Source organism: Podarcis melisellensis (genome assembly GCF_964234715.1).
Source record: "Podarcis melisellensis genome assembly, chromosome: 8".
Classification (NCBI taxonomy): domain Eukaryota; kingdom Metazoa; phylum Chordata; class Lepidosauria; order Squamata; family Lacertidae; genus Podarcis; species Podarcis melisellensis.
Genome location: NC_138540.1, coordinates 32372632 through 32398820, shown reverse-complemented (window position 1 = coordinate 32398820; position 26189 = coordinate 32372632). Strand labels below are relative to the sequence as shown.

At 44.5% G+C, this 26189-nt stretch overlaps 1 protein-coding gene across 2 annotated transcripts in view; it reads left to right on the top strand.

Annotated features, from left to right (window-relative positions):
* Positions 1-26189, top strand: part of VSTM2B (V-set and transmembrane domain containing 2B) — a 37063-nt gene that overhangs the window by 4486 nt on the left and 6388 nt on the right. For both annotated transcript variants that reach the window (XM_081924117.1, XM_081924116.1), the window contains exons 4-5: positions 6173-6202; positions 10141-10621. In XM_081924117.1, the coding sequence (XP_081780243.1) occupies positions 6173-6202; positions 10141-10621 (511 nt within the window). The remainder of the gene's footprint in view (positions 1-6172; positions 6203-10140; positions 10622-26189) is intronic.

Genomic DNA, 26189 nt, shown 5'->3' with positions numbered 1-26189 from the left:
GGTTCAAATCCCTACTCTGCCATGAAGCTCCCTGGGTGACCTTGAGCCTGTCACTCGATCACAGATGTAGCCAACCTCACAAGGTTGTTGTGAGGATAAAAATGGGATGGGGGGGGGGACACCGCTTTGAGCTCCTCACAGGAAAGGTGGGTTATCATTGCTATAAGTAAATACTTAAAATATCGCAATGTGGCCTGGGTGCTGCTGTGCCACTGTGCCTCTGCTTACCAGCTCGCCTTCCACCCTTTGTGCCACCTTTGACCTTCCCTCTCTCATATAGACACCAGTGAAGGTTGTTCCATGGGACATTGCCTTCAGCTGGTTCTCATCTGCCTGTCTTCTTACTTGCACAAAGGTTCCAGTAGGTGGCACTGACGGTCGCCCTTGTCTCAGTGTTGCCCTGGAAGGACCTGAAGGCAGGGAGGGAGGATGGGAACAAAGCTGGAATTAGTTGGTTCTGCCTGTCATTGGCTCTGGCGCCACCTACTGTTAGTCTCCCTGCCGTCCACCCCACCAGTCCCAATGAGCACCAGCAACCACTGATCATAATCATAGGAAGGGCCCATGATGGTTCAACAGTGCAGGAGACTTTTGCCCAACATGGGAATCCAGCCCTCAGATTAAGAGTCTCATGCTCTACTGACTGAGCTATCTCCTGATGAGCACTCAGAGTTAAGAGGTAGGATGCTGATCTTCATCATAAAATGCAGAGTTCATAAGGGGTGCATTGAGTGATTGTGGTGAACTAGACATGGGCTGGGAAGACTGTCTCAGATGTGAAGTTCTCCTTGGGCAAGCTGCTAAATCTCAGTCTTACTGTACAGCTACCTTCCCCAACCTAGTGCCCTCCAGATCTTTTGCACTACCACTCCCATCAGCCCCAGCCACTATAGCCAATGGGCAGGGGTGATGGGAGATGTAGTTTAATGACATCTGTCTCACAGGTTTGTTGAGAGGACAAAATGTGAGGATGACTCCAAGACTATGGAGAAATGAAAATGCAATTAATTTAATAGGACTGGGTCCTGATTATGTTAATTTCAGTTCATTAATTGCATGGGAATTAATTTGTTAAATTTGCATATCAGGAGAAAAGCAATTGTTCTGAAGGAGAAAGGGGGCTTGCTTTGTTTTCAAGTGATGTACGACTCTCCTTGCAGACGACTTTATCTTAGAAGATGCATCCTCCTCTCATACACAAGAGGGAATGCCTCTTTTAAGGTAGCCCTTGCCATCTGTAATTTGCATAAGTATTTGTGCTGAAAACTTTTCAATAAAAAAATTAAGTAGGGACCTGGTTGATTAAGGCACCACTTTTTATGGCAAAATTCATAAATCTCTGCTGAGAAGGAATTTCTATTGCGTTCCTATGTAATTGTGCAAAGGACTGCAGTCTAAGTTACCCCTCAAAAATTTAACAGTTATCGATTAAATGTTGCAGTCCTTGGAAAATTATTATTATTATTATTCATTCTAGTAAGAGTAGAGCTAGTAACAGAATTACTACTGATTTGCCTTTTTCTTTGGTAATCAGATGCATATAAGATTTGCCAGTCACTGCTAAATCTATAACCTGCTTTACTTAATGGCGAGATAAACGGATCACACCAAACAATTAAATATGAACAGACAGGATTCTGCTGAAACACTGGCGAATGATTGTTATGGTATACCCCTTTTGGGGGGATGTACATCTAAGATGATGCAAGTGTAATGCATGAATATGGCTCACATGCTTGCAGAATAGGTGCATTATCTAGGTTCACTTGTGAAAAAATACAGGTTTAGCTATGGCTCTCTGTTGAGGGCATCCAATTTTGTCTCCACGTCATGTGTGAAACGCCCCTTATTCCACTGGTGCTTGGTGCCCATCTGGACTGGTGGGGCAGAAAGCAGGGAGCTCAACAGTAGGTGGCGCCAGAGCCAATGACAGGGAAAGCTGACTAATTCTGGTTTTGTCCCCATCCTTCCACCCCAATGAGACTTAGGAAGGAGGACGCTGGTGGGCAAGGCCACCTCCTGGACTGGATGTAAGCAAGCAGCCAGGCAGCTGGCAGAGGACAGGCTAAGGTTGGTGGTGCTGTTCCTCATACTCCCCAACGGACCAGCCTCCACTGCCTTATTCTCATCACAGACTCACTGCTCCACTGCTGTCAAGTGAGCATTCCATTTCCTCTATCCACCAGCCAAGTAAACAAATCTAGGAGGTGGGTTGTTTGGCACAGGGAACTTTTTCTCTGCTGATGATTCATAGTTGTTAGCTTTTTTCTTTCTTCTTCCAATCCTCCTCCGGTGGGATGTGACCTGTGCATATGTCCACACACACACCCCCTGGAGAAGCTGCGGGATAACTCTGCAGCAGAATGATTTATCTTTGCTCTGGCTCGTAATAATTAAAATGTAGAAGAGAACCTGGGTAGGGGGGTGTCCCATGGCTAAAGCCCAGACCAACATCGGCTAAAACTGTGCAGCCCACTTACTGGGGCTTCAGCTGGTGAATTGGTACTAGCAAAAATACCCGTAAGTTATGAGTGCATGCCTGTGTGTGCACAAGTGCACACTCAGTTGGAGAGAAGGCTTGTATACAGCAGGGAAGAGCATAAGGTGGCTCTCTGAATGGAGACAAATTGCACTCCCGCATGTTGATTCTGTTGGCAAAGGGCAAGGCATCCACTGTAGGGGTACAGAGCATGCCTTACCCCCACTACAACTCTGAATCCTTGTAGGAATAAATGGCCCACATTCACTTAAAGAGGAGAACAGAAAGGGATCGCTCGGAATAACCATTGGAGTGGAAATGAACCTACTCCCCTGCAAAGGAAGGTTGCAGTGTTTGGGATTTTTTTTTAGCTTAGGGAAAAGGCAAGGAAGAGGTGACATGATGGCAGTTCATAAAATTAGGCATGGCACGGAGAAAGTGGATAGGAAAGCTTTTCTCCTCCTCCTTCAACCAGTACAAAGTTAAACTATGGAACTCACTCCCACAAGAGGCAGTGATGGCCACCACCTTGAATGGCCTTGAAAGAAGATTGGACACATTCAAGGAGGAGAGCTATCTGTGGCTACTAGACACAGTAGGCAGTAACCTTTCTGAATAGCAGTGGCTGGAAGCCACAGAAGGGGTTAGAGCTCTTCTGCTCAGGCCCTGCTTCCAGGTTTTCCACAGGCATTTGGTTGGCCACAGCAAGGTCAGGATGCTGAATTAGATGAGTCAATGGCCTCTTTCAGCAGGGTCTTCTTACCTTTTTAGGGAGGGTGTTGTTCTGCTCTCAGTGACTTGCATAATGAAGACATGCAGCCTCCTTCCAACTGCATCCCAAATTGCAACCATTTTCTATGAAACCTAGCTGGAGCCACTGATAACCAAGCCTGTTCTCATTTGTGAAGCCCCATGTAGCCATCTGCATAGCTCCGCCCAGGGTTCTGTTCCTTTGTCACAGTAAAGTCTGGCAGATTATTGGCTTTCACATATGATCAAGGCGACCTGCAACGAAATGTTGCAGTGGAGAGCCCTGTCAATCAAGATTCCAGGCACTCAGTTCCACAGAATTCACCAGCACCAATAAGTCAACCAGCATTTCATGGCCAGTGACCATGTTTCATAGACGCATAGAATGGCAGAGTTGGAAGGGACACTAAGGGTTTTGTCTCATGTTTGGTGTCTCCACTGCCCTGAAGGTATTTTCATTTCTGGAAGGGTTTCCTCAAATCTTCTGAAGCCTCCCTCTTGTGCTTGGATGGTGCTATTTTAGGCACAAAAAGAACAGCACTCACCACTGGAACATCGGAAATAGATGTAATGATAGAACCAGAGGCAGGAGCTGTAAAACAGTGTTTCTTGTTAGAGTGTCCTTTCCAGGTCACAAAGCTATTGCTGAAAATCTGCTTCTTTTGAATGTATAGCATGCCAGCTCTGCTCAAATGGAGTTGCAAAACATGCACTCGCCCAGCGATATTGGCTGGGGTGGCAACGGCAAGGAAAACATATAGATGAGGTTTACATGTTGCCTTTAGCCTCATAATAAAAGTCAAAGACAAACTGGACAATACGTGGGAGATCTGAGACAGGGCTCCATCCACCCCATCTCATTTTCTTCTCCTAAAACAACAACAACATGGGAAAGGGACTGCTTGGATTGCTGGCCCCATTTTCAATCTAACTATCACCACCATCATTATATCCTGCTCTTCCGCTCCAAGGAGCCCGGGGCACCAAACACATCCGCTAAAAATAAATAAAAATAAAAACATGTTTTAAACATGTAAAAAAAAACCACCTCTAAAAGCAAATTGAAACATCGAAAAACATTCTAAAATAATAATATACTTTCACAGCTAGTAATTCTAAGGTTGCCATGAACAGCATCTTTTTGCCATCAAATGCCTGGGTGAAAACAGTTATGTTTGTAAATTCCTCCTGAAAGTTAATAATGGGAGAGACAGATACACCTCACCAGGCAGGGCATTCCAGAAACAGGGAACCACCACCGAGAAGGTCCTGTTGTGGGTCAATGCCAACGGGCACCACTGCTAAGGGCCTCCTTTGTCAACCGTTGAGCCTGAGATGTTCGATAGCTTTTTTTACCTGCAGCGTTGATCCACATTGCACCATAAGTTTAAAGCAACATTATACCGCTTTAAACTGCCATGGCTTCCTCCAAGGAATCCTGGGGACTATGGTTCATTAAGGGCACTGAAAGTTGTTAGAAAACCCCTCACAGAGCTGCAATTCCCAGCACCCTTAACAAACGTCACTTCTTAGGATCCTTTGCAGGGAGCCACAGCTGTTAAAGTAGCATAAAAGAGCCTTAAATGGATGGTGTAAATGAAGAGGCCCAGCTGAAGTATCCTATTTCTAACAATGACAGAGCTGTTTGCAAACTGCACTCTAGACGCCATGTTAAAAACCTATTTCTTCAAATACCATGTGGAAGATGGAGCAAGCTTGTTTTCTGCTGCTCCAGTGGGTAGGATCCAAACCAGTACATTCAAGCTACAAGAAATGAGATTCCACTAAACATTAGGAAGAACTTCCTGATGGTATGAGCTGCTCAACAGTTGAACAGATGACCTCTGAAAGTGGTGACCTCTTCTTTAGTGGAGGTTTTTAAGCAGAGGTTGGGTGCCCATCTGTCAGGGTTTCTTTAGCTGTGATCCTTCTCTTGCAGGAGATTGGATGAGATGACTCTTTGGGTCCCTTCCAATTCTACAATTCTGTGATTCAATATGCTACCATATTGGGTTCTTGTAATCCATCAACTAAAGCATTCTATGATCCCCTGTTGTAGAGCTAGGCTTGACAAGATGATTTTCTCAGCATGGCAAGCTGCCCTGATCAGAACATTTCTCCAGGTTCCTCTACCATCAGTAGTGCAGTGGACAGCTGCCAGGAGATGGACTTTTCAGTGGTGGCACTCTGGCTTTGAAATGTCTTCCCCAGAAAACCTCACCTGGCACCCACTCTGATGCCTCTCCAGTGCCAGGCAAAGACTTAAAAAAAAATTCTTATGCCTTTTCAGTTTTTTAACATCAATTGAGGTTTTATTTTGATGTTGCTTTTTTAAGTCGCTGCTTATTTTAATATCAATCCTAACCCCACTCCCGTAGGAATAGGACTTACTTCTGAGTAGATTTGATTAAGACTGTTAACATGACATCATCAGATACCTTTACCATGCATTTGAAGATCAGGGTAATGGATAATAATGGATAATATGTAACAAGAAAGACTTGTGTGGAAATACAATGGATCAAAAGCCACTACCCCAGGCCAGTTCACCAAGTTCCCTTTCTTGCTTCTGCCATTGCTATTCCGCGTTACAAGGTTGCCTTTGGAATTTCAGCTGCTTGTGATATATGTCAGTTAACCGACTTGTGGCCATCCCTGCCCTCAAAGGCTGTTATCGAATGGCAAAATGTGATAACTGTTTTACTACCACCCAGTCAACCCAATTGTCTTTCACCCAAACCACATACGCAGTAAGTTAAGAAGCAATTGAGTGTATCCCCAATCAAGGAAAGGTGGTCTGCCATTAACCCTGTTTGAGGAAGAGAATTGTCTGCTTAATGGGTGCATGTGAGGTGGGGACGGGGAGGGAGAATGTATGCGAGAGAAATATTGTTCTGATGCATCCGTTCTCCCTGTTTAATTTCTCCCTCTTTTCTTTTTCAGGTAACAAATAAGGATGCAACAAAGATCAGTGTAAGTGTGTCTCAGTACATTCTGCTTTTCTGTAGGCATCTAGCTGGAGCAGGGGTTATCATGTAGAGCACAGCCTGTACACATAGGAAAAACCAGTCCCTGTCGATTTCAGTTTAAAGAATCTCAGGGAGCAGGGATTGGAAGAGCCCTCCTGTTCCTGAGACCTTGGAGAGGGGCTGCGCATGAGACCTCACAAAGATGGGGCCTTGATTCATCGTGGTATCCATGCAATCCTTGCATGTCCTCCTTGTCCATGTCATGTCAACCCTCCAGAGCAGGGATGGGGAAACCTGTGGCCCTCTTTGGACTACAATGCCCATCATTCCCAGCCAGCACCACCCATGTTTAAAAAACGATGGGAGTTGTGGTCCAACAACATCTGAAGGGCCACAGGTCCGTCCCCCCACTGCACTGGATTAAGGTAGGGAACATCCTCAGCCCTATGTGGAGATGTTAGGGACTGAACTTAAGACATTAACAGGGAGGACAGATGTTCTACCACTGAGCTATATCCCTTTCCATGAAAGGAATGCTACAAGGGAGCATTTCTCATGGCAGAACTTGCAAACATATAAACCCCCCGACTGCAGTGTCACAGTCTAGGACAGTGTCTCTCAAACTTTTTTCTCTGGGCCACACTTTCAGAATGAAAATTTGCCAGTGCCACACCAACATGTTTAATTGATAAGAGATGTATTGGAAAACACAACTAGGATTGTTCTCAGTATCATTCAATGCTCTTTCTCTTGTTTTGAAAAGCTATATACCCATATTCTTGGGGGGGGAGGTTAAAAATTATACTACATTACACTACACTGAAATGTTTCTTTGATTGTTCTTGAAACTTCCTGCCATACTTGCCATCCTCTCCTGCCACACCAGTGTGGCATGCTTCATATACCCTTTGAGAATCACTGGTCTAGGAGCTTTGCCACTTCCTTTGACTAAATATGTACTCTGAACTTAATTCCAAGTATATATCTACACTGCAGTCAATATTCTTACTTCCCCCATCCCAAAGAACCCAGGGTCTGTGGAAGGGGAGTCATTCATAGATTATGCCCTGCCCCATCAACAAGCTGCAGTTCCCAGAATTCTTCAGAGGTTGTGACTGTTAAATTGGCACAAGAGACCAAAATTAAGTTTTCTATCTTCATACATCACACATTGTGACATCTTGCAGAAGTCGTTTCACCCCTACCCAAATGAGGTGATGCACACACTTTCCCACCTGCTACATTGTGTTTTTGGTTTTGGTTTTTAGATTATTTGGACTGATTGCATCTTAAACTTTGGAGGCAAAGCCATCCTGGCCTGCCTCTATGAAATTTGTTTATTGCAAATGGGAGGTTGCCTTAGATCTGGAGCACCCACCTGTAATTGGTTTCTCTACAAGCTGTTTGCTGGTGTGTGGAACGTAGATAAAGAGGAAACGGAATCGTTGTGGTTTTCTTTGATGAAGCACTTTGGAGCTGAGCTTTATTTAAATAAGGGTCAAGCTCAGGCATCCCTGATAATAACAGGCATCTTGGCAATCCTACTATTATGTCTGGTGACAAAAAGGAATAATTAAAATATAGAAAACGGAACAATAGGAGTGTGTGAGAGAGAGAGAGAAAGAGAGAGAGAATATGCACGTCTAAATATGGACAAGATCAGAGGAGAGGGAAATTGATAAAGTGTTTGGAGACAGAATTTCAGAGGCAGATGTTGCGGGCTGCATTTCAGACAGGGGAGCGGGAGGGAAAAGGGGAAAATATATTAGTCCCAATGCATCTATTTTTGGAAGATGATTTGGACTCACTCATGGCAACATGGCTGTGTTCAACTTTGAGGGACCTGGTGCATCTTTTCTCTCTCCCTCCCCCCTTTCTCTGACTGGGATTTTGTGTGCTTTGCAGAGGATTAAATGCAGAAGCTGTTTTTCGTTGTTGTTATTATTGGGTGAGGGGTATGAAGGGCTGCATTTGTTTTGGGGAATCAGAGATGAAGCATGAATGGCTGGATGCTGTTGGCTGCACTTGTTTCTGCAAGAGTACGAGGGCAGGATTAGAGAGAGCCAGCACAGTGAGGTTGCTTTTGGACAGATGATACATTTTAAATGCATTATTGCTGGAAGCAGAGGGGGGAGCAAGGAGGATTAGTGGCTAGCTGTTGACTGCAACGGAGAAATGCATTTAATTAAGGGAAGGAGGAGATGGAATTAGTGGCCAGCATTTGATTTCGGATGAGTGACCCCATGCTTGGAAGTATTCCTTGGTGCAGGGGGCGATAGAAATGGCCAAAAGCAATGACTTGCAGCAGTGGAATATTTGATTTTGGGGAGGAAGACAAATTGAATTTTTAAGACAGAGGGAAAGAGCAGCATCAAAAGGCTTTTTTGTTGTTGTTTAATTCCACAGAGCGTCTTTGCAAGGAGTTGTCCCTCTAACACTATGTCAGGCATGCTGTCCATACATTGTCTATTTTTGAAAAAGGGAGGGGGCAGGATTCAAGTTCCTTAAGGAGCTGCCTCATGTCCCCTGCAAGTCCAGATCCATGATCCCTCAGGTGTGAGGACCTGCGATGAAAGATGCTCTGCACACGCTCAGGGACACTCTCATTTAATGCATTACAATGTAATTTCTGTATTTCTAGGTTCGAGGACTGGTTAGCTGAGGCTCCAAACTGAGCTCTGGTTTAACCTACAAAGCACCCTTTTGCTTGTAATCTGATTACCTTCAACTTCTTCCCTATGTATCTTAATAGGGAATTAGAATCAACTAGAGTGCTTTTGCAGCCTGTTTCAATATTTTGTCTCCAGGGAGTTGGAGGTAGACTTTTTTCCTGCTTATAGCCAATGTGCTTGAAGCCAGATTTCCAGAGTTTTATTGTGCTTTTCACAATAACTTATTGGTGGTGGTATTACAGTTATTGGGGGGGGGATGCAATCACAAAAAATAGAGTGGGTCCCGAAAACATACATCTCAGGTTTCAAAAACAGAGGAATAGGAGGAGATAAAGCAGATATTTATTTCAGAATGCAGTTGAGAAACCTGGATTTTAGAGCAAACTACTGTGTGTGTGTTTTCTACAGAAGGGACAAGGGAGCTGTAGACCTCCAGATGTTGCTGGGCTCCATTTCCCATCTGCTCTTGCCAATTGGCAAGGACAGTAGTAGCTGTAGCCCATGGATAGGAAATTGCTTCCAGCCACAGGTCCAGAACTGGAAGTCGCCAGCCCTCCACAAGCCATTCTGACAAGTCATTGAAATGGGAAGGGTTCAAAATAGAGGAGATGCTGGTGATGATGATTTCATGAGACATGTGCATTTCATGGGAGGTACCACGGCTCAGTGGTAGAACAGCTGCTTTGCATACAGAAGATCTCAAGTTCAATCCCCTGGCATCTCCAGTTATTGAGGCTTTTTAAAAAAAGGGTTGTGGGGAAAGATGCCCACAGTTGCTTGTTCGCCATATAGCTGTAAGCTGTGGGTGGCAAGGGATTGAGGGTTCATGTGAACACACCTCTATGGCGAGGAGGGTATTTTATTAAAATTATACAGCTTTGCTTGTTTGCACTTAACAGGGCAATCCTTTGCACACCTCCTTACAAACTTTACACCCAGGAAAGTTTGCAGCTTCGATCTTGACTTTACAGTGGTGGTACCGGCGAGACGGGGACGGGAAATGAGGGGAGATACAGAAGGCATATAGGATATTTCTAGAGGGGCGAGTTGTCTCTCACATGTTCAGCTCTCCAAAAGAAAAATATGTTCATGGCAGGAGTCCAGCAAGTGGAGGGTGGGGACAAGTGGGAGGCAAGCGCCTTATATACACCGCGAGTCTTTTTCGAGCTGTGCGCTGGAACAGACCCCAAGCTCCTTCCTCATCCCGGGAAACCAATCCTGCTGGACGGCTAAGGCGTCTCTCTCTCGCTCTCTCTCGCTCTCTTTGCAGACGGTGCGCGTCCAGGGCAACGACATCTCCCACCGGCTGCGGCTGTCCGGTGTCCGGCGACAGGACGAGGGCGTGTACGAGTGCCGCGTGTCGGACTACGGCGACGAGGACACTCAGGAGCACAAGGCCCAGGCGCAGCTGCGCGTCCTGGCGCGCTTCTCCCCGCCCGACGTGCAGGCGGCCGAGGCGGTCTCGCACATCCAGAGCAGCGGCCCGCGCAGGAGTAGCCCGCCCGGGCGAGCCACGGCCGAGCCGCGCCTGGGGGACAAGCGTCTCCTGCCGGCGCAGGGCGAAGCAGCAGCCTCTTCTTCCTCCTCCTCGTCAGCAGCCTCCATCCCTGCCGCGGCTTCCTCGTCGTCGTCCTCTTCCTCCTCCAACTCCAGCACCACGACTATCGTGGCGGCGGCGGCAGCAGCAGCAGCGTCGTCGGCCTCGCCTCCGCCGGGCAAAGCCACCATCCTCCGCCAGCAGCACGGATCAGGTAGGTGGAGGCGCAGCGACACCCGACGGGGCGCGGCGAGAAGCGCAGGGATCTTCCCGCGGCGCTGCTGGAAGACCTTATCTGGTAGCCGGCGAATGTGGACCATGTCGCGGCCTTGCCAAAAAGTGAGCCGGCGGGGCACGGCTGGGTGTATGTAGCAGCATCTCCCGGGAAATGGAAATATTGGGCTCCCTTTTCTGCTTGGGAGAAGGCGATTGCCAGTTTGGAGTCCGCTTGGGGTCTCCTTTCCCAGCTCCTTCCTGCTAATCCTTTTAACAAAAGCATATGGTGTGATTGGAGGAAAAAGCCAAATCCTTGTTCACCTCTTCTTCCTTGAGAAAATATTTCCCGACTATGTCGGGCTAAATTGTCAGAAGTATTACATGAGCGAAAAGATAACAAAATGTACACACGGAATGAGAATTCTGCTGTTGGGACTTAATTTTTTCTGAGTTTTTAAAATCTCATTTTGGTGGCTCAGATGAATTTAATCACCCTCCAACAGCGGGAGGAAATAGATAGATAGATGATAGATAGATAGATAGATGATAGATAGATGATAGATAGATGATAGATAGATGATAGATAGATAGATATAGATAGGTGAACTCTTTACTACTTAGATTTGCAACATTTCTTGGTTTGTGTGACATTCTGAGAATTGAGTCTCATGTAGGCAGAAATAACTTAACAGATAGAAAATTGTCATTTCCCCAACACATTCATTTTTGCTCATGCCTATTTAGTATTCTCTGGTCTGTTTTTTTATGTAATTCCCCCACCACACCACCACCATTTAATATTTTGGTAAGAGTTCAAATATATTTCTGAGCAACTTCTCACAGAATTGTAGAAACGTAGAGTTGGAAGGGCCCCCAAGGGTAATCTAGTCCACCTTCCTGCAATGCAGGAATAATAGCTAAAGAACCCCTGGCAGATGGCCATCAAACCTCTGTCTAAAAAAACCCAATGAAGAAGAGTCCACCACCTTCTGAGGGAGTCCGTTCCACTGTCAAATAGCTCTTAATGATTCTCAGAATGATTTGTGCTCTGAATAGTGCAGTTGAAAAGCTCACACCTTTTCATAGGAACTATTTTTTTACTGCTCAGTACTAGAAAGTGGTTGTAATACACCACTGAAAATGTGGGCTCCATGCAATTTTTGCCTCACTGGGTGCCATTCAGTCTACACGATGGGGATAATAGGTTTATACTATCTTACAATGTTATTATAATGATTATAGGGATAATTTATGTGAATTTTTTCCAGTCCTGTAAAGTACACTATTGTCAATTGCAATTTGGCAGAAGCAAAAATGTTTTCTCACACAAGCCTTCGGTGACAGTTTTAAAGAGTTCTGTCCCGCTGCAAAAATTAGCACTGGGAAAATGTTTGTAATAGGGATCCTGCTGAGGCCGCCTTGACTCTTTCTGTGATATGTTTTGTTTTGTTGCGACACCCGTGCTGGAACTGACTCCCTTGGCAGCAGGGCCTGTTGATTTCAAATAAGCTTATTTCCAGGTGTGATTGAGAATGTAAGAATTTGACAGCAATTCCACAAGACTGTTTGCTTGTGGGAAAGGTAGCAGGCATGGGGAAGTGGGTGCTTAGAGCAGAGAATAAACAAGCTCTGTACATATCAACAAAAGAGAAGATATATGTGCTTCTGAAGATCAAACTATCAACTATCCCTAGTTTATTGATCTGCCACATGAGAGCATATTCTTCCTCAACCTGGTGGTCTCCAGATGTTGTTAAACTACAGCTCCTATAATACCTAGAACATAGGAAGCTTCCTTATCCTTATGAGTCAGACCATTGACCCCTCAAGGGGGTGGCTTGCATTTGGGACTTTTTAGTTTAGAGGAACATGACAGAAGTTTATAAAATGATGCATGGCATAGAGAAAGGGGATGAAGAAAAGTCCCCTCTCCACTCTCTCATGACACTAGAGTGCATGGACATCCGCCCAATGAAGTTGAACATTGGAATTCAGAAAAGATAAAAGGAAGCATCTTCACACAGCACATGGTTAAACTATGGAGTTCTCTCCCACGGGAGGCAGTGATGGCCACCAACTTAGCAGATGGCTTTCAAAGAGGATTAGTCAAATTCATTTAGGAGGAGAGGACTATTGACGGCTACTAGCCATGATTGGTATGCATTGCTTCCACAGTTGGAAGCAGCAAGGCTTCTGAATACTGATTGCTGAAAACCACGGGAGGAGAGGATGCTCTTGTGCTTGAATCCTGTTTGCTGGTCTCCCACTGGCACCTGGTCGGCTCAAATGAAAACAGGATGTTGGAATTGGTGGGTCACTGACCTGATGATGCTCTGCCCCTGAGTTGCAGCCTTTCCCCCGACCACAGGTCATGCCAACTGGAGCTGATAGAAGAGCATTTTGGAGGGTAAAAGTATGTGTGCTCTGAACTAGAAAGTCCTCCATTATGAACGCTCTTAGCCATTCTTTTTCAAGCCTCGGCTTCATCTGTGAAATGGTAACAATAATGCTGAACTTTCCTAAAAAGTGCTGTTGTAAGAAATTCTTGGACATCAAAAGGTTATGAAATTAGAACAATAGAACACTGCCTCCATTTTCCAACACTTTTCTCTACTTTGGAGAGAAAACTGTTGTTGCACTCCGGTCCTGCTTGTGTGCTTTCCATAAACATCCATTGTGGATGTTGGACAAAATGGACTACTGGCCTGATCCAGAAATGTTTTTTTTTATGCTTTTAAACTCTGACTGATGATATGATGTATAGTGTAGAGCAGAGTGTCCCCCAGATGTTGTTGGACTACAACTCCCATCATCTCTGACCATTGGCCATGCTTACTGGGGCTGATGGGAGTCCAATAATATATGGATGGCACCATGCTGCCCCCCCCCCCCGATTAAGAGTACTAGACTTCCCAAACAAACATCCCAGAAAAAAAACTTCCAACAAGATGAAAGAGAGTACATTCTAAGTCAACATCACATTTCTTACTGCATTAATTTCAATGCTTAGCAGAGTTCAGTACTGGTCACACTATGTTTAACAGAGACAGATCTGGCATGCTATGCTCAGAGGGTTACAGCTGTATGTTGTCATAAACTGTCACAACAAATTTTCACCGGGCTTTATTCATGCCTCGGCCACCATTTCCCCTCTACACACAAATATGTAGAGCAAGAGGTCATTTCTGTCTGTATCAAGACTGGTTCATGTTGCTGTTTATGATAGATGAGCTGACTCCAGAGAGAGTCGTGAAGGAGTATGTGGTACTTTTTTGCCCGCTGGTTCCTATCAATGCGGCATAGATCCTAGAAGTAGAGTAACTGTGTCTGCTTGATACACTGAGAATAACCTCTCCTTCCAGGAAGGAAGGAGGAAAATCACCCACTGGGGAAGGGGACTCCATGAAGGTTGTTAACTTCATGCTTTAGCGGGGAGCTTCCCTTAAGCATTTTGCTTAAGTGTTGGAAATAGTGGTGGTCAATTCCTAGTGCTGGTTTGACCTATAAAGCCTTATGTCGCTCAGGGCCCCAGTAAGTTAGGGACCACCTTTCCCTGCATGAACCCACCTAGATCCTGCATTCATCATCTGAGACCCTTCTCCATTTGCCCCCTCCAAGGGAGCTGCAGGGGGTGGTAATATGAGAACAGACCTTTTCAGTGGTGAATCTCCAATTGTGGAATGCTCTTCAAAGAGAAATGTGCCTGGTGCCTTCATTAACAACTTTTAGGTGCCAGGCAAAGACATTCCTGTTCACCCAGTCATTTGACTCTCAAATGCTGTTCACATGGAATGATGATATCCTAATCTGCATTGGTGTTCATCTTTTAGTAGGATGGAGTTGGATTTTTTTTAATTTTTATGGCATTGCAGGAGGAGCACTTTTAGTCAAGTAATGATCTTTTGTCTTTTTGTTGAATTTTAAATTCTGTATCATGTATGCCTTTAGAATTGTAGGTTAATTTTAAACATTTTTGTTGTAAGCCACAAATAAATGATGATAGTTGTGGTGGTGGTGATAGGTAGACCCCTTGAAACTGATGGTTATTGCTAAGTCCATTAACTTCAGTGTGTCTGATCTAAGTAGAACACAGATGGAAAGAACCCAGTAATGAAAATATGATGGTGATGATGATTATGGTGCTGGTGGTAGCGGACTAGACCAACCCTTCTAGACCAATTCAGCAGGGCTGTTCTTTTGCTGCATCAATGGAGACTGCCCCATGAGGATGGCACTGCCCCACCAACCTCAATATGACCCACTGGCCTGCCTTACTATTTGCAATAAATCCAGGGGGTTCAGCTTCCTCCTCTTTAATCTTTCTATTGCCCTTGTGGACCTCAGCAGGGAACAGAATGGCAACCAAATTAGTAGGCTCCGCCTGGCTTTGGCACCACCTACTGTTGGCCTCCCTGCTTTTCACCTTTACCAATCACAATGGGCACCAGCTACTGCTGATGCTATTAGGTAGAAGCACCAACTAATGCAAAGATTTAGGGCCGCCATAGCAGGTAATCAATTTGAATCAGAGTAGACCTATTGAAATGAATGGCACTTAGTCCATGTTGTCCATGTATTTTAATGGGTCTACTTCTGAGTAAAACTGAGTTGATGCCTCTTTTGGACTGTGCTGCCTGCACTCATCCTGCTAGATTCAGAGCTGGTATTTAGTGCAGCTTGCATGCATCAAATATGGAAATTTATGCTTGAAAACTGTTCCATCTAGAGGTGCCCGTAGGAGATGAAAGCATGGGGCTGTATCCAATGTCAGCCATGCTCTGAAGAGATCTATTGCAAATAATGAACAAAACAAACTTATGACCTTTAATTTTAATAGGTCTACTCTGAGTAAAGGTTAGTTGGATACAGTCCATGTTCTCTATGCTCACCATGGGTAAGCAGTGGCTGAGAGGCAGATGCAGGAATCTACATTCCTGCACGCAACTGGAAGCAACTTTTCATCACTTTTTATTTTGTGTTTAGTTTTTGCACAAGGGATGAGCAGGTATTAACAATGCATGAATTCAGAAAATTACATTGTGTGGTATGGCTTATTTTTTAAATAAGAGGAATGGAGTAAATCTTGTATGAAAATCATACTTTGGTCCTCTTACATGGAAGCTCTGTCTCTGTCCATAGAAGTGCAGAGAATAACTGATAGCTGGGTAGAGACGAGGAGACAAGGGCACTCTGTGTGTGTGTAATGGCATACTTTTCTAAATAAGTGTTGGGCAGAACCTCTTGTGATGAAAAAATTGCATCCCTCCCAAGTAAAAGTGTTACTAGCTGCCACTGTGCCTACCGACCTTCAGCACCCTTAACAAACCACAGCTCCCATGATTCTTTGGGAGGAAGCCATGACTGCTTTTATTTTTTTATTTTTAAGATGTCTATAAAACCCTTCATCCTGAGGATCTCAGGGTGGTTTACAATATAAAAACATGAAAATCCATAACATAATAACAAATACGAAGAGTGAACAAAACCCCACCGTTTAAAAATGCCATAGATGGTTGAATTAGTCCAAGGCCTGGGAGAAGAGGAATGTTTTTATCCGGTGCCTAAAGAGATGTAACGAAGGCACCAGGTGAGCCTCCCTGGGGAGAGCGTTCCACAAGCAGGGAGTCACCACAGAAAAGGCCTGTTCCCGAGCTGCCAAACCCCAAAACTCTTGCGAAGGAGGCACATGAAGAACGGCCTCAGATGATGATGACATGGTCTGGGTTGGTTCATATGGGGAGAGGCAGTATGATACTGCTTTGAATTTACAGTGCAGATGGGGCCTGAACCTTCCGACTATCAAAGAGAAAAAACAAGCTTCCTGCACAGCTGATTTATTTAGCCTTGCGTAGACTGCCTGTGGGTTGTGAAGTGCATATGCCCTAATGAAACAGCCAGATCAGATTGTAATGGGCACAAAGCCACGCTAACAGATGGGCATAAACATTTGCAGCTAAAAGAGCATGTCAGATATGTCTGTTAGGGCAAAGATCCCCTGCCCCTGATAATCTGGCCTTATCTTTTCTATCTGCTCTATATCTCTGGTGGTTGGACATGTTCGTGTTAATAGGGGACACCGTGTTAACAAACCATTTGAAGCCTCCTGCACTGATGATTGGGCAGGAAATGTTGCAGCCAGTTAACGGAGAGGCAATCTTAGATCACAAGAGAATTGAGTGCAAATTGAGAAGGCGTGTGATGGGTGGAGCCGGTCCCAGAATGTGTTCTGAAGGCACAGCTTTGCAGGTCTGGGTCTGGTCAGTGCCTTCATGGAGCATCTTCTGGGGAGGAAGCCCTATTATGAAGGGATCCCAACAGGCCTCAGGAGGATGCTGACAGTGTCCCAGAGCAATATGAAAAGGCAACATCCAGGAAGAGTCAGTTTCAGTCCTCTGCAAGAAGCAGGAGGAGAAGGAGGTGGAAACAGGAGTGACACTGAGAGGACAAGGAAAGAGAGGCAGGTGATGGGAGATGGAGGAGGAGGCAGAAGAGACAGACAGTGAAGCAGCACCTCAAAGGGAAAAGTGCAGGAGGGAAAGAGCAAAAGTGAATGAGTAAAAAGTGGGAGGCCAGCGGCAGGGAGGGAATGAAGGAGGGAGGAGAAAGAGCTGACAGGAAAATTATTTGTTTATTTATAACCCCCCCCCCATTCCCCCCCGGCTGGGACTCAAAAACAGAGGGGTATCCAGTGATTCAAAGGAGTAACTAAACTCTAAGAGCAAAACCTCTTCCAGGAGGTTCTTTGCAAGGATGAGGCCTTCTGAGGCTCTGAGAACTCCTGGGACAGGGAAAACATGGTGCCTTCCCTGAGTTCCATCATGGTGAAATGATGGCATGTGAATGGAAGAAACACACAAGCAAACAATGGGAGAGCTCTGGTGCAAGCTCTTAAGCACCGGATTTATGTGCTGATGTCAAGTCTGTCCCCGTCAACAGTCTATCCCAGGGCAGTCCACAGGTGGCCCTTGAGATCTTTTCTGGTGGCCCTCAGCAAATTTGACAACCCACCTCACTGGGCTTTGGGAAGGAGGCATGAGGGCTCTGACAGGGTCCTAGAGCCCTCCATCCTCCTTCCTAAAGCCTAGTTAGTGCTTTCCCAGCTTGGGGGAAGGAGATTGAGGGGTTCTAGGATCCTGCCAGAACCTTGCGCCTCCTTCCCAAAGCCCAGTGCCTTGCTTAGCCAGGGAAGGCAACGCAAAGGGGTGCGTCAAGTTTTGGCCTCCAGAAAAGGTGGGATGAGGAGTGGATGGTTCATTATAAGTGCACCACGAATGCATCAAAGACTTGCTTGTGGACTGCTGCCACCAGGGAGGCTCACCTGGCACTGTCATTACATATCTGCAGGAGCCGGGGGGGGGGGGACATTTCTTTTCCACTAGGCCTCTGTGCCTACTGGAAGTCTCTGTATTGGAGGGTGAAGGGAGTTTCCAGGAGGTCTTCAGTTTTGTGATGTACTAGCAGATGCTTGCGGTACATTTTGTATCCTTGCCTAATTACTGAAGCATTAATAGCACCTCTGCATTTGTTTAATTTAACCTTTCTGATCCTGAGGTTAATAAAATGTGTGGTTTTGGCAGACGCTCTGTGAATAATGTGTTTAAAAGCATCTGTACAAGAAATAGATGCTCAAAACTAAACTCATTAAATGTTTTAATGCATTTGCCTAAGATAATGTGATATATATATATATATATATATATATATATGCGCATCCCAGTTTATTTTGGGATGGAAGGACCTGAGAATTTTGGTTGACTCTGTTTCTCCTTTTTCCAATCTGAAATTCAGATCTCCGCCTTTTTGCAGCAATCGGAAGGTTTTTCTTTTATAAAATCCTCATTAAAATCCATCAGCATTTTTTGAGAATGTCTCCTATAAACACATTTTTAGATGCAGTTTTGACTCATGAACACATCTTTGCAAGCTGTTGTTCCTAATACAATGTGTTCTTGCATGTTATTTTCACTAATATCTTCAATTGGTATGCACACTTTCCCATAATATATGTGTTTTTTCTAAGCATTGGTTGGACAACTGAATTGCAAAATTTGGATAAATGCCAGTTTCAAAGCACTGCTGTGTTTCAGTTTGCATACTGAGAATGTGATTTGGCTTTGCATGTGTACTGAATTGAATTTCTTCTCCATCCCTATCTCTGACATCTCCCGTCTTAAAAGGATCAGGTAGAAAGTGATGGGAACTTGAGACTCTTAACGAGCTGCTGCCATTTAAAGCAGATAACAGTGGGCTCTAGTCAGTCAAGTTAATTGTGCATAGCCAAAGACCTTTACAAAATACAAAATTTGCAAAGCAACACAAGAATTAGAGGAAAATATTGCTATGGAAGCTCACAGGACAACTGTTAATAGCTGTGTATACCATCCTAGGGGTAACAAAGCATGGGATTAAAATTGATAATACATTATAATTATTGATATGGCTAGGGCTGTGAGATGGCCGGGGAAAATATTTGGGCCTGGTGTAAGGCAACTTCCTATGTTGCTAATATTGTCCTTCCCCTATTATCCTAGTCAATAGACTTTGGATGTGGAACCTGATGCCCTACAGCTCCTATGAGGCTGAGCCAGCATGTGAATGATCAGGGATGATGAGTGTTGTAGTCCAACAGTACTAAACTAGACGAACCAATGGTCTGGCTCAATATAAGGCAGCTTCCTATGCAGCTTCCTATGATAGGAGGTGCCTGTGTGGTTGCTAGACTCCAATTCCCATCAGTCCCAGCCAACATGACAAATGGTCAAGGATGATGGGAGTTGTAGTCCAGCAGTGTCTGGGGAAAATACCACATTGGCTATCCTTGGTACATACTGTCACTTCACTAACAGACTCTCCAAGTGTCCCTATTTTCCAGGGACAGTTCTGGATTTACAGAAGCCATCCGTGGTTTCTGATTTGATCCCAGAATATCCCACTTTTCCTTAGGATGTCCCTATTTTCATCGGAGAAATGCTGGTGGGAATAGAGTTATGCAACTCCCAAACTAAGGAGATAAGTAACTATACAGCCTTTAGAAGACATCTGAAGGCAGCCTTGTATAGGGAAGTTTTTTGACGTTTAATGTTTTATTATGTTTTTATATATGTTGGGAGCCATCCAGAGTGACTGGGGCAGCCCAATCAGATAGGTGGGGTATAAATATGATGATGAACTAGGACATTCTTCTTTTCATCAGAGAAATAATGGAGGGTGTGCACTAACTTTGCCCATTTTAACAACTGAGGGCTACAGCATTGTTCCCTGATGTAGAAGAGATCTGGGTCCAGCAGCTAGTCTACTTATCCTAGGTATATTCAATACCACAAAGGATATTTGCCATAATTGAAATCAATGTCAGTAGGGAAGAAACATGCAAAAGGAACTTCTTATTAAACATGCATCACTGGAGGTTTTTAAAGCCAGGTTGATTAAGGACTCCCTTGAATCGTGGTGAGGTCAAGCGAGGGAACGAGGGGTTGTGTTTGTTTTGTTTTTTTGTAATGGGATGTTAATTGATTCCTAGAGTATGAAAAATGTCCTTAGAGTCTACCAGAGGAAACATATAGGTGGTTGAACTTCCTCATTTGGAAGGTTTGTGATGGTCAAGAGCTATATGTGGCAGTGCTTAATTCTTAAAATGAGGGTTCAGACATGCCTAGAATGTGGAGTCCCTGCTATGAACACACACTCTTTTTAAAAAAAATAAGAGTCTCCAAGCACCTTAAGGACTAGTAGATTTATTGTGGTCCCAGATTAGAGCTCATTTCGTCTGATGCATGCCTGGAACATTGTTCTCAGATGGCTGATGTACAGACAGGAATGCAAAAAGAGGAGTCCCCAAAGGTACACAGGAGATTATTCACAGGTACACAGAATATCTGCCTCTTAAAGATGGAGGTGGATCTGCATGAGAGCTGGATTTTATCTTTCCCAAAATAGGGGATTGGCTTTTGTATGTTTCGTCTTTCCAGCAACCCTGGGTGCTACATGAAACCTGCAAAGTTTGTAGCTTAGGGCTCCTCCAAGCTTACAGAGAAGTTAGACTCTATTCAGCCTTTTCAGTCCTGATTCAGTCTATTTCAGTCCTGATTTGTTTGTGCAGAGGCTAGTGCTGGATTACCGAATAGGTAGGCTAAGCATGTGTTTAAGCCACCAGCAAAACAGGAACACCCAACTAGAATTGAGGAATTTTTTTAATTAAAAAAGAAGAAGAAATTGACATTTGGTTCTTTAAAAAATCACCAAAGTAGTCATCATTCTTCTAATGTTGATTATTACCAAATGCCCCACAGATCACTATTTTTCTTGGCTGAAATGAAAAAATCCTCATATAACAACAATATGTAAGGACAGACTTGATTCACTTTCTCCACCGTGTCTGGAAGCGGGCCTGCTTTGTCGAGTCAGCTTCAATGAACTTTTCAAGAATTTTGCCATCAGAAAACTAGAAAGAAGCCATTTTAATTTCAGCATGAATAGTAGATTTGTCACATTTAAAGAAAAACAAATTCTTTCCATTTTATAATTTTGTGTTGTTTTTATTTAGAATTATGTATGGAGGGGCACCATCATCTTTTCAGTGTTTAGGCCCTCTAAAGGCTTTAATCTGGCCCTGGGAGAGATTATACGACAATGAGCATTCGTCGTGAATTCATCAAGATTTGTTTGTATGGTGATCCATTCATCCCATCCTTTTCAGTTCATTTTCCTAACCACAAAGGTACCATTTAAAAACAAAAACAAACAAAAAACATGGATTTGTTGCATCAGGGCAGCAGATCCACTTTAATTATCCAAACCTAGATTTCTAACCTGCACTTGAATTCCCCCTTGCAAAGGCCTAGAGGTAGCCAGAGTCTTACTTGACTTCTTGCTGCCCGTTTCCACAAAGGCACCTTGAGAATGGCCTACATTTAAAGCAGTTGTATGCCACTTTAAACAGCCATGGCATCTCCCAAAGAACCGTGGGAACTGTAGTTTGTTACGGGTTCTGAGAGTTGTTAGGAGACTCCTATTCCTATCACAGATTGCTATAGCAATCTGTACAGCAATCAAAGAGTAGTTCTGTAAGTGGCATAGGGGGTCTCCTAACAGTTTACAACAGAAACAAATTAAGTTATAAGGTTCCTTTTGTGGGGTGTTTGCAGTAGAATCACATTTATGCCTTTAGGGTTTGTCATTATGTGATGGGGCAGGTCTTTCCTCTAATCCAGATGTGTGTGGGATGACTTACAGATATATAATTATGTGGAGTAGGTGGGAGAGACACCCTGTAAAAACTTCTCTCCTTTAAAAAAAATTGGAAGATACAACCAATATAGTCATTAACTGTGAAATGTCTGAGAAAAGAGACTGTTCCTGCTGAGAGTTCACAAACCCAAGATTTGCTAGTAAATACATCCATCAATGCTGTGAGCCTACCCCAAAAAACAAAAGTTTTGCTAGTGCAGTCGCTTTCATATACCTATAGTAGTCACTGATAGTATGTTAGCAGCTTGGAATCTGGAACCCCAGGATTATAATTGTCCATGGGCTAACGACAGTGCACAACAGCATCTGGCCCTAAGGCTATTACCTTGAAATGCTGCTAATTTAGGATACCCTCACTGTTCTCACCGCCCAAATCCCTGGGACAACAGGAGCAGCACTGAGGCCAAGTGGATACCCAAACTAGGAGGTTCAGTGACTATCTAGCAACACAAGGTCTCCAGTATTGAGTTCTATGTGGGAAGATGACTTCAGAATCATGCTCTGTATTATGGCTATGCTGATGCTCTAGAAAGCGGTGGGGCAACTAAAAATAATGTTCAGGTGATGCTTAGCTACTGCTCATGCAACACCCCTTCTTTCCCATTTCCTAGTTCTGCTTTACTTCTTAGCTCAGGGGTAAAGAACCTTGTGAGCCTTAAAATATGGTTTGGATTCGCAGCATTTGATCACTCTGGCTGAAGTTGATGGAGGTTGGAGCCCAGCAATGTTTGGAGGGCCACAGGTTTCTCATCCTTGCTTTAGCTGGACAAGTCCTGTTTTTTTGAAAACCTTCTTCCTGATCTGCTGGACAGCTCCTTTCATAATACAGCAGCGGTAGCAGGAACTGCAACAGCAAATAGGTGTTTAACAGTGCAGTTGTATACAGTGGTACCTTGGGTTAAGAACTTAATTCGTTCTGGAGGTCCGTTCTTAACATAAAACTGTTCTTAACCTGAGGTACCACTTTAGCTAATGGGGCCTCCCGCTGCTGCCATGCGATTTCTGTTCTCATCCTGAAGCAAAGTTCTTAACCAGAGGTACTATTTCTGGGTTAGCAGAGTCTGTAACCTGAAGCGTCTGTAACCTGAAGAGTCTGTAACCCGAGGTACCACTGTATATGCCTTCCCAGGCATAAGCCCCCTTGAGTTCAATGGGACTTACTCCCAGGTAAAGATCCAAGCATTAGAACATAAAAAGAGCCTGCTGGATCAGACCATCTAGTCCAGCATCCTGTTCTCACAGTGGCTGAACAGCTGCCTGTGAAAAAACAGCAAGCAGGATTCGAACTCAAGAGCCCTCTCCCCTTCTGTGGTTCCCAGCAACTGGTATTTGGAAGCCTTGCTGCCTCCAACTGTGGAGGCAGAGCATGGTGGCTAGTAGTCATTGATAATCCTTTCCTCCATGAATTGGTGCATTCCTCTTTTAAATCCATCCAAGTTGGTGGCCATCTCTGCCTCCTGTGGGAGCGAGTTCCATAGTCTAACTATGTGCTATGTAAAGAAGTCCTTCCTTTCATCTGCCATGAATCAACCTTAGTTAAGAATATAAGAAGAGCCTGCTGGATCAGGCCAATGGCCTGTCTGGTCCACCATCCTGTTCTCAAAGTAGCCAATAGGATGCCTGTGGGAAGCCTGCAGGACAAGAGCACCTGCTCACCTGCGATTCTCAGCCACAAACATACAGAGACATGATGTCTCTGACACTGGAGTTGGTTCCATGCTGGAGTCTTTTCCCTTCTTTCTTTTCTGTGAAGCAAAGCCAATGTTTTTATTAACAAGGGCCAAAAAGGTCTGGAAGTAGAGAAGAAAAGCACAGCAATTGTGGGTATTTTGAAAGGACCCAGTTTGTGTTGTTGCTGTTGTTTCCCCACCACCACCACCGTACAAATCTCTGACAGCATTGTATTAGCAGGAAGATGAATTGATTATAGGTTTTTAATTTAAGGAGTGCGTCTTGTGGCAAATGCACAATGCCTGTATGTACCACTGCGTTCCTGCGAGCAAGGCAGGAACAAAGCAACTGTGTGCATCAATATTAAACAGCTCCTGTTGGGTTTTGCATTGGTAAAAGCCGGGGTGTCAGTGAAACGGGGGGTTATTTGTCACAACAGTCCTTAGCAACCGTTATTTTTGCTGGGCTGTTACCAACGGGGAGGCAAATTGCTGTCTTCGGAGAAGTGGAGCACTTTAGCAGAACAGCGGAATCTGTATCTTGCGAATATGGCTCTGGGCAAGGAAATGATGTCACCATTCAGTCCAGCACCAGTTCCGACTTCAATAGGACAAAGCTTAGTAGGGAGAGAATTATGGTTGGGAGGCATGCGATGCACCAGCCCTTGCTGAACACGCGGAGGTACGAGGGAGACTGGCTTGAAACCTGAGGCCACACTGAATTCCATGAAGGAATGGCTCCGATCTGTCACAAGAGACTAGGGCCCTGTGGGACTTGACATCTTTCCGCAGGGCCTGCAAGACAGAGCTGTTCCACCAGACCTTTGGCCAGGGCACAGCCTGACCCCCTCCTTCGGCAATCTTCACAGAACTCTAGCCCAATGGTTGCCATCAGTTTGATTTGAATTAATTTTATAATGAAATGATTTTAGAATGTTCTCCTATTTTATTGTTGTTAGCCGCTCTGAGCCCGGCTTTGGCTGGGGAGGGCACGATATAAATAAAATTTATTATTATTATTATTATTATTATTATTGAGAGGCAGGGCAGAGATCTTCCAGCCACACAGCCAGCCATGCCCTCCTGAAATGATACTCCATTCCACCTCCTCCCTCAACTGGTTTTGCATCCCCTACCCCACCCCAAACAGTTGGCATTCCATAGCAGCTACAAAGTGCTCTCTGTCTTCACATGGCTGTTTTTGAAGTTTTTCCTTCCCCCAATAATAACAACAAAATGTCTCTGTACTTCTGCAGACTCCTGTCTGAAACCATGGACACCAGCTGTAAGTCACTGTCGACAATACTGAGATAGATCAGCTAAGATCTGACCTGGTCCAAGGCAGCTTCCTATGCTCCTAGGTCTATAAAATTGGGCATAGTGTCTGCAGAGATGTTTTCCTCAACTTCTTGATGATTGGGAAATTCAGGACAGGCTAGGAAGGAACTACTTCTTCACATCATGCGTAGTTAACCTGTGGAATTCACTGCCACAAGACATGCTGATGGCTGCAGACAGCTTTCTTTATTATTATTTCACAAAATGCACATGCTGTTTGATTATTATTTTTTAAGGCCTCAAAAAGCACAACACAGCAAAATTACCAGTCAAAAAACAGTTACGTAAAACATCTGCTTCAATCTGCATTTCTAACCACTGAGGCTACCTGGGCCTCCAATGACGAAACTGGATGCAGAAGCACCCACCCCAGATTGCAGACTTGCTCCTTCAGGGAGAGTGCAATCCCATCCAGGTTAGGCAATTGTACCAAAGTCTTGGTCATGGGAACTACTGGCCTTGTTTTGCCAGGATTCAAGCTCAGCTTCCTTTTCGCCATCCCTCTCACCTCTGCATCCAAACACGGATACAGGGACTGCACAGCTCTCCTAACTCAGATGTTCTGGAGAAACAGAGCTGAGTGTCAACAGCATAATGATGGCACATTGGCCCCAAATTCCTCAAGACTGCTCCCAGCTTTCAACAGGCATTATACAAATTTGTGACAAATAAGGCTATCAAATGGCTGTGCGCTGCTACCTCCAGGAGTATGCTTCTGAATGCCTGTGGTTCATGAGCAACACTGGGAGAGGGTTATTGCCCTCAGGTCCTGCTTGTGGGTTTTCTAGAGGGACCTTTCTGTCCAGTGAGAAACGGGATACTGGCCTAGATACTGGTCTTTGATCTGATCCAGCTCTTTTTGCATTCTCATGAAGTATTCTAAGCAATGGAAAGCACTGTACAAATATTAAGCATCGTTGCACTACTCATCTAAGAGATCCACACAGGCATACGGAAGAAGCAAATTCAACTCAGTTTGACCCACTGGTCTGAAAAAACTGACCAAGTGTTGAACTATGATGCTAAGCCTAACGTTTTATAGGGTTATGACCTGATCCCTTTAAAGATTAATTATCTAGCTCTTTGCTGTCCTACTCACAAGACAGATAAGAGATTATTCTCAAAAGACAGGGAAATATCCCTGGGGATTCCACAAGCCATCTGTTGTAAACCAACATTTGCCCTGCATTTTTAAACTTCCGCAGTTTGCATGCAGGAAAAGATTAATATGCATTGAGTGGTTTAATAATCAACTCCTCTTCCCAGGGAACTCTGAGAAATGTAGCTCTGTGAGCGGAATAGGAGGCCTGC